This window comes from Adiantum capillus-veneris, chromosome 11, assembly GCF_014529385.1.
Source record: "Adiantum capillus-veneris isolate H3 chromosome 11, ASM1452938v2, whole genome shotgun sequence".
Lineage (NCBI taxonomy): Eukaryota > Viridiplantae > Streptophyta > Polypodiopsida > Polypodiales > Pteridaceae > Adiantum > Adiantum capillus-veneris.
This window is the reverse complement of record NC_140941.1, coordinates 137350267-137359793: the sequence shown is the minus strand read 5'-3', so window position 1 is coordinate 137359793 and position 9527 is coordinate 137350267. Positions and strand designations below refer to the sequence as shown.

The following is a 9527-nucleotide window of genomic DNA, read 5'->3' as shown; positions in this document are numbered from 1 at the left end:
ATGCCAAGGATATGTCTTGCTTCACCCATGTCTTTCATTTCAAAGTTCTCATGTAACCCTGAAATCAAGGCTGAAACCTCATCCTTGTATTTCACGGCAACTAACATATCATCCACATAAAGGACCAAAGTCAACACACTACCATCTTTAGTTTGCTTTGTGTAGAGGCAATGCTCCATATCACTCAGTTTGTAGCTTTGAGAGAGCATAAATGAGTAGAATTTACAATACCACTCCCATGATGATTGTTTTAGACCATAAAGTGTCTTTTCTAACTGACACAAATCAAGGCTGAAACCTCATCCCTGTATTTCATGGCAATTAACATATCATCCACATAAAGGACCAAAGTCAACACACTACCATCTTTAGTTTGCTTTGTGTAGAGGCAATGCTCCATTTCACTCAGTTTGTAACTTTGAGAGAGCATAAATGAGTAGAATTTACGATACCACTCCCTTGATGACTGTTTTAGACCATAAAGTGTCTTTTCTAACTGACACACCAAGTCTTCTTTGCCCCTTCTCAACAAAACCTTTTGGTTGCTGCATAAAAACTAGTACTTCTCCTTGAAGATCACCATGCAAAAATGCTATCTTGACATCCATTTGATCAAGTTCCATGTCCTCTTTAGCAACCAATGCAAGTACACACCCTAGAGTAGTCATCTTGAAAATTGGAGAAAAGATCTTATCAAAGTCAATATCCTCATGTTGCTTACATCCTTTAGCAATAAGTCGTGCCTTGTACTTGGCTTTATTATCACGAGATGTGATCTTCAGTTTGTACCCCATTTGCATGGTAATGCCTTTTCACCTTTAGGCAACTAGGTTTGATTCTTATGCAGTGAGTCCATTTCTGATTGCATAGCTTTCTCCCACTTCGCCTTATCTTCCAGTAACATGGCCTCCTTATAGCAGGAGGGCTCTCCATAATCTCTCAACGTAATGTAGCCCATTGAGGAAGTATATCTATTAGGAGGCTTTGAAGCTCTTGCAAACCTTCTAATAATTGGTTGAGCCTATTGTCCCTTTGCAACATCTTGTACTACAAAAGGAGTATGGCCTTGTTGTGCAACATTAGGTATTTCGGCCCTATTGTAAACAACTCCATCTTCTTGGAAGATAACTCTCCTAACCTCCACAGTATGCATAGACTTCTTATGCATTGTCTCTTCATTGTTGTATGCATCATTGCTGCAAAAAATCTTTTTGGCTTTAGGATACCATAACCGATATTCTATCTCGCCAGGATTGCCATATCCAAGAAATAACATTTCTTTGACTTGGGAGCCAACTTGTTCACGAACCCCTTTGGAACGTGGAAAGATTCTTCATAGCCAAAGACTCTAAGATGCTTGTAAGAAGGTGGCTTGCCATACTAAATCTCTTTAAGTACCTTCTCATTTAAATTCTTTGTTAAGAGATTATTAATAAGATGGACAAATGTACCTAATACTTCTTGGTTCATCCTCTCAGCAACACCATTTTGTGGAGGGTTATACGGAACAATCAACTCTCTTTTGATGCCTTTTGAATCATAAAAACCTAAAAGGTTTTACTGACATACCCACCACCATTGTCTGACCTTAAGCAATTTATTTTTCGAATAATGCCACAAAATTTCTTAATTTTTAAAGGACTTCATCCTTCTTCCTAAGAGGATAGACAATGAAAGGACTTCATCCTTCTTTCTAAGAGGATAGACCCACACTTTCCTTGAAAAGTTATCTATGAATGTAACAAAGTACAATGAATGAATATGCTAAGGCATAGGCCCACCCACATCACTATGCACTAACTCTAACGGCTCACTTTTTGAATTGTTGCCTTCTTTGGGAAGTGATTGTGCTTGTTTACCATAAACATAATGCTCACAACCTAAGAAGTCTGAGAAATTTAAGCCAAGAACATAACAAGAATGTGACAAGTTTTTCATTCCCTTTTGAGACATATGTCCTAACTGGCAATGCCACATACAAACACTTGACTACTCGGCTACACATATTACATGGTTTTAACATTAAATACATGTAGCATATACAAAGTTCTAGACTTTGAACCATGTGCTACCACTAAAGAACCTTTGGTGGTCTTCCACAAACTATCACAAAATGTGCAATAATATCCTACATCATCCAATTGTCTTATACTAACCAAGATTTTGGTAAGCTTCAACACATGTCTCACATTCTTTAGCATGAATGAAGAGAAATTCTCAAAATTTAGCTACACATCATCGACACCAACTATGTCGCAAGGAAAATCATTGCCAAGACAAACACGACCTTTACGGCTTTCATCATATGTTGAACCACTCCCTATGAGGAATCACATGAAAAGATGTACCTAATTCAAGAACCCAATCTTGTAAAGTATAATCATCAGTGGCAATAAAAAATGTGGAATCCATGATGGATGTGAAATAGAAATCTCCATGAGAATCTTCAAAAGAAATACTATTTATCTCTTCAAAATTCACGTTTTTTTCTTTAGTCTTGCCTTCTTCCTCCTTCTTGTCTTTACCTTTCTCTTATTTCCACTTTTGAAGGTCTTTCTTCATGTGGTCCCTTTTGTGACAATGATAGCACTTACTTTCTTTCTAGTCTCGTGATTTGCTGCGAAATTTTTCTCTCTAATTTTGCTTGCCCTCAACATCAGTACATGTTAAATCATCAGTAGGTGTTGAGTTACGTATGGCTGTCCAAAAAGTATCCCAACTCTCTGGCAACATAACTAGCAAAAACATTGCTTTGACAAAATCGTCAAAGTTGACTTCCTGTGTAAAAAGCTGACTAAAAATTATGATGCTCATTGAGATGGTTGCACATGGGTGTGCCCTTATCCACCTTCAAATCAACCAACTTTTTCAGTCAATAAACCTGTGACACTGCACTTTGCTTCTCATACAAGTCACATTACTTTTTCCACAACTCACAACTAGTCTTTTTCTTGTTTACATTGAAGTGCACATTCTTTGACAAATCCAACATGATGGTGGACTTGGTAGGCTCATATAAATCCTGCTAGTCACACTCATTCATATCCGATGTTTCCAAGGAACACCTAAAATTAAATTACTGTTTTGCAATGGTACAACAAAAAAATCTAGTGATTCATTGAGTCTCTTAATTAATATTGCAAATCTTTTACTATGTCGATCCTATTTATTTGGCTCTTTCAAGAGTTGTTTTATTTAATAATTTGTTGGAGTTATATTCAATTTTAACTTTTATGCAGCATATGTAGAAAAAAATTCATGTGTATTTTCATCATGCAATAATTTAAACGAATAATCACCAATCTTTACTTGCATAAGCAAAAGACCATGCAATTGAGAAGTATGTTCACCTATGTTATCTTGATCATTTGAGGAACCTTCTCTTTCATGATTGCCATCATAAAATTCATCTACATATTTTGTCATCATGTTGTGTACTTGAACTTTCTTGTTTCCCTCAAAGCCCTTAACTAAGTATGAGGAAGGTTTTGCCTTACTTTGAGGACACCTAGTAGTAGAAAACACTAATCTTTGAATTGGGTTTGCCATTATTTGTTTTTCATTGTAGTTGTTGTTGTACTTTGATAAGTGAATTGAACAAAGGAACATTTAAAAGTAATTTGTGGCCAAAAGCATTTTCATTTGAGTTGTTTAGTTTCTAGGGTTGATTGTATTGTTGTTGTGGTTAATCGTTGTTACCATTAGAGATCTTTGGTTGCAAAATAGTTGTTTCCCCTACATTGTGATGAAAAAGAGAAGAATTTTTTTTGAAGCATTCGTGATTTTTGATTTGGATCTCTTCATTTAGCAACTTTAACATGATAAGCTAAGAAAATAGCTATCTCAAAAGCATGCGGATGCAACTTGTTCACTTTAGCACACAAAGTATACTCCAAACCCGCTGCAAACTTTTGTTTGAAGGGATAGCAAGAAACATTTTTTACATGTTAAAGAGCAAGGGAAATCGCTCGCTCCAAAATATGTGGATGATACTTGTTTACTTCAACATACAAAGTACACTCCAAACTCACCATAAAATTTTGTTGAAGCTATAACATGAAACTTTCTCAACATTTCAAAGAGTAAGTGAATTATATTAATACCTATTTGTGTATTATGTAACAATTTTGTGTTTTGTGGACTAAAGAGTATTTCATGAATGTCTAACTTTTTCTTTGTACAGGGAAAGACAAATGTATTTCTTTACCATTCTTTGAGATTTTCATTATGTATTTGGTTAAATATGTTGTTTGCGGGTTACATTCTAAAACCTTGATTGACTTAGATTTCTTTAGGCAAAACTTCAGCTTAGCATGCATTAGATTTTTGGGTGCATAACCAAGTATCATTTTCACATACCTATTCAAACTAGCATGCTTATAACCAAAATTTAGAAGAAGATTATTAACATGAGACGACACAAGATTTACGGCTAGATTTCACAAGCTAAGTCCCCCCTCAAAAGGCTTTTCATTACTCATGTTCTTGGAGCTTTTTGCAACAAAGCAAAGCTTGAGTATACATAGGATCAGGGAGGTTAAACATAAGCAACTTAGTGGCTTCCTTGATCATCATATGTCATCCTTCTCTTCTTCAAAGCATCAACAACGAATGATCAATACAAGTATGTTGTAGAGAAAAGTAGTGGAATCCACAGGGCTTTGATTATGAGCTTGTCAAGAAGAAGCTCCATAGCATAGTAGTTTATGGAATACTCGTAGAAGTTCCCAAGATTTTAGTTAATTTTTGATAATCTCGTTATATGACCTCTGTAATCTCAAAATTAGATTTTGACTTCTTATAAAAAGTTGTAGGTCTTGCAAAGAGCTATTTTTCTCTCTCTGCAATCCAACCTTGTAAGAGTGGGTTATAACCGATTTAGTGAAGACTATGTTTTCCTCTTTTCAGAAGTAGGAGGAGGTGGAAGAGTCCAAAGTATGACGTGGATATTTAGCCACCTTTGGGAACTTTAAAGAGGTAAATGAATATTCTAGGATCACATGCCTAGCCACATGTCCTCCTACGCACTTTGCCTCTTGTTCCCACCCATCGTAAGCCATATTTTGTTGTTTGAGCCTTGTAAAATTCTTGTGAGATCTTAGGAAAGTTTTACATGCATTTATAAAGTGGCATTCATCTTTTGGAACTTCCTTAGCTATAAATGCACTTCCTTGCATGCCTCATTGTCCTTCAACATGTGCTTTCTTGTTCTTTCTCTCTCTCTCTCTCTCATTCTAATAAAGTCATTTCTAGAGAGAGAAAGGCCATGTTAAAGCCTGAAATACATTAAAATTAATTTTGATGACATGTCCCTCCACGATTTTGTTTTTAGTATTTTAGCAGCTAATAGATTTAGTGAAATACCTCAAGTAGGCAACACCGAAGTTTTGATATATTTACTAGGTTTGGTAATTTGAATATGTTGGCTTTATAATAGAGAGAACATATAATTAGCAACAAAATTGATAAAGTATAAGCGCTTTTCTTGACATTGCATAATAGTGTCTCGACTTTCGTTTCGCTATTATCAACATAATTCACTGCATAAGGCTTGTTTAAATATGTCACAATAAGCACTTTACTTGAAAAAGAAACCTACCCTCTACTCATTGTACGACATGTACCTAAGTCTTTTGAAAGGTTCAACAATATAACTATCATTTGTGCTAACTATATAGTTAGCAATGTAATTGTATGGTGAGATTTTTCTAACGAAATCTTGCACACACGAGGAAGGTGATGGTGCCTTGGAAGGCGACGGCGGAGAATATCAGAGTAGGGAACTCATAGAAACTAAACAATCTCTCTCTTTCTCTCTCTATATGTGTGTGTGTGACTGTCTCACATATGTTTTGGGAACAAACTTAGGATATCCTCATGAGCTCATATACTCTTTAGCTGCCAAGAAAAAAGGACCATAGATATGGATTTCTTTCCTTTTGTGCATGCACAATGCTAGGAGAGGTATTGCATTTGATCTTCTCTCTTGCGACATTCTCTATATCCTCAAGAGGCCAAGTGGGTTTGCGAGTAGTCCAAGCGACAAGTTGCCATGAGAAAGCTAGAGTGCCATCTCCATCGCAGATGGAGAAGGGCAGTTTGAACAATGAGCGTCATATATAACTTGACATGAGACCCTCCATGCTCGTTCTCTTTCGTACTTTAGTTCATTTGCCCATGGAGGTCATGCATCTTTCTTCAACAAATTGATAGTAGGAGCATTACGACCTCTCTTCGTGTACTCATTTAGGGTGCTTGCTCCAAGGGAAGCTAGGGAGCTGGGAAGCAACACAAGTTAGGGCAATCATAGGTTAGCGATTTACTTTGGAATTAAATCACGACTTGCACCACACATGGCCATAGTACTTTGGAATTAAATCACGACTTGCACCACAAATGGCCAGAGTGGGCGCGCAGTGTGAAATCACGCATCAAATCGAGAGATTTTTCCGCAGCTCGAGAGAGGAGAAGCAATGGGGAGCGTCGCAATGCAGAGTTGGTCTGCGCAGCCGCTCTTGCTACGCCATCTCTCTGCAGTCTCAAGTTTTCATAGTTTGCACAGTGGTCCTTTGTTTCTTCTAGAGTCGGCTCAGGGGCGCAAACAGCGTCGTCTGCCTCCCTCAATTAACTGCAAAATGTTCGTCCCGGGTACGTCCGCTCATCCTTGCATTTGCGGAATATTATGTTTCTGCTTTAGGGGATGAGCATATCCTTTACATACAGAGTAGGAGGAGTAAAGAAGTGTCGAACAAGAAGTATGTGTTAGAGCGGCCTTGGAGATGGGTACTGGCTTGCCAACATAAGAATTACAGTCAGGTGTAGCTCCAGGGATGCATGGCCATTACAAGAAATTAGGATTTGTACAATGGGACTGTTACCAGTCCATGGGGAACTTGCTGTCAGGAGGTTAAACTGAGAGGGCTAATACACTCTGCCAGCTCAATGCCTAAAACAATATTTGTCTTTCTCTGAGCCTCCTCCATTTCCAGTTATGGAGTGCTTCAAATGCTGGTCTAATCAACTGAGCAAACTAAATATATGGTGATAAAATCTAGTTATGGCTGTCGTCACCTGATGAATCAGGGATCATCATAAAAGTTTGTGAAATATGCCTTGAAATTAGACCATATCCATGCCCATTTATATGGTGAGTATCACTGATGTAGAAGAAGATGCCATGATGCCCTGACACAGTATGTTGACCTTCCAGGCCAAGCATCTTTTGATGATTGATCACTTGAGAAGCAAAGCTTCTTTATTAGTGCATGTGCATGCTTGGTGCTTCAGTGGTTGGGTCTACACGTCTAAGTATAGAAAAAATGCATTGCATGTAGTATTGGAATGATGAAAGAGATGAAGGTATCATTAGAACAAATGAAAGGGATGTTTGTTAGATTACCAAAAAAATGCCGTACCATGCAGTCAGTTTTGCCGTAACTGTGCTTTTTGCCTATTCTTTCAAGCAAATTCTTCTGTTTTTCGCTATTTTTCTTCCGAGCTTTGTGTCTGCATCTGCTGATTACAGGATTTGGGAGCCAGTCACCTGAGGCTAAAGCAGCATCTACCCTTCACAATTATTTTACTTATCTTGCTGTCCAGATAGTGCTGGCACAACTTGAGGTAATGTGCGTGCGTGCGTTGTTAAAAATTGTAAGTGGGAGTGCACTCCACCTCACTCTCCTCACCTAATTTAGGTCCACCTTTTACTCCTTAATCACCTCCTACATTCGAGCCCTAGTTAGCTCTAGCTACCACCCACAATCAACTCCTAGTTAGCTCTAGCTACCACCCACAATCAACTCCTACTCATGTATATAAACAGGTGTTGTATCAGTTCATTTTGTCATGCAATTTAGCTTCATTATATTCAGCTGAGTACTCTTCTTTTATCTCACTGTGTGCATTAGTGATTAGCTTAACATTAGTATTAGTGTTTGTTTGATTATTCCTACATGGTATCAGAGCCCCTATTAGCTTAACAGCCCACTCAAGCTTGCAAGCAACTAGATCCTTAATCCCTCTTAGCGACACTCGTCTTGCTCCTCTCTCCCAAGGCATCCGGAACCTTGCGAGATGGCAGAGAGCTCTTCTACCCCTTCTCTTAAAGCTAGGTATCACACCATAGATAAGCTTAATGGCAACAACTATCAAGTCTGGAAGTTGAAGATGGAGCTCTACCTCAAGGAGCTTCAACTATGGGATGTTATCTCCACTTCGGCTCCAAGTCCTGTACCAGCCGAGTGGACGACGAAAGATAACACTGCTCACATGGAGATCATCCTCCATTGTGGAGATCGACAAGTGCAAATGGTGCGATCCCTTAAATCGGCAGAAGCTATATGGTCTTTCTTCCAGAAGACATATGAGCATACTGACTTAGTTTACCAAGTCTCCTTGATCAAGAGACTGGTAAACACCAACATGCAAGAAGGACAAAGTGCTACCAAGTTCGTGGATGCTTGGCAGGCTCTTCTTGATGAAGTCATTATCTCGGGATTGGCCATCCCTGAGACATTACAAACCATGATTTTGCTGGCAGCCCTTCCATTCTCTTGGCGGGCATTCATCACCACACAAGCCTCAAGTGTGGATCTGCAGTTGCAACCCTTGGTGGCCAAAATCCACCAAGAAGAGGCTCTCCGTGGTCAGTCTACGGGCGCTCAACCAGTGGCACTTGCCACCACCATAAAGCGAGCTAAGCCTCGTGGCAATACCTCTAACCGCCAAGGCTCCTTCAACAATAGCAAGCAACCTCCTCGCCACCACCATTCAAACTTCAATCGTGGTGGTCGTCAACGACAGTACCATGGTGGTAAGAGCAACCCTCATGCTCACTTTCAATGCAACTTCTGTCACAAACATGGACACCTAGAAAAAGATTGTCTTCAGAAAACGAGGAATCAGGCAAGTAGAGGACTTCTCCCAAGCTACGTCCACCAAAGGTTTAATGCGGGCAACTTCAACCCAGATCCTCAAGCCCAAGCTCATTATATTGAGCTATCTCACTATGATGGCACCAGCCAACCACTTCTCATGCCGCCCCATCTGCCCATGCAGCTGTATGCTACTTTCCTAGATGCCAACTCTACCTCTGCTGAGATGTGGTTCCTCGATACTGGCGCCACCCATCATATGACATATCACCGCGAATGGCTCAAGAAGCTTACCACTCTCTCCATCCCATTAGAAGTTAGCTTAGGTGATGATAGCACCCAATTTGCGCAAGCTTATGGTGATGTTGAGATCACTTTGCCTGAAGGTCGCAAAGTCATTGTACCTCAAGTCTACTATGTTCCTGGTCTACGCAAAAATCTCATCTCTGTGTCCGAACTTACCGATCAAGGCTTAAAGATGGAATTCTCTCGTCTCGGCTGTCATATCCATGCTCGTGCTCCTAGTGGCCAGACTTTCACTATTACCTGTCCTCGGCAAGGTAAGTTGTACCCGCTCGGCAATTCTTCTACCTCGGCTCATGCTTTCGCCACAATAGCCAACACTACAATGCAAGAAGAAACCCTCAAGTGGCA

At 39.4% G+C, this 9527-nt stretch overlaps 1 protein-coding gene across 3 annotated transcripts in view; it reads left to right on the top strand.

Annotated features, from left to right (window-relative positions):
* The first annotated feature begins 6397 nt into the window (after positions 1 to 6397).
* RBCX1 (Chaperonin-like RbcX protein) overlaps positions 6398 to 9527 on the top strand; it is a 47731-nt gene continuing 44601 nt past the window's right edge. The window contains exons 1-2 of one of the 3 annotated variants that reach the window (XM_086523955.1): positions 6398 to 6648; positions 7526 to 7620. In XM_086523955.1, coding sequence (XP_086380081.1) covers positions 6474 to 6648; positions 7526 to 7620 — 270 coding nt within the window. In that variant the 5' untranslated portion in view covers positions 6398 to 6473. The remainder of the gene's footprint in view (positions 6649 to 7525; positions 7621 to 9527) is intronic. The other 2 variants (XM_086523954.1, XM_086523953.1) reach the window with 2 other exon arrangements.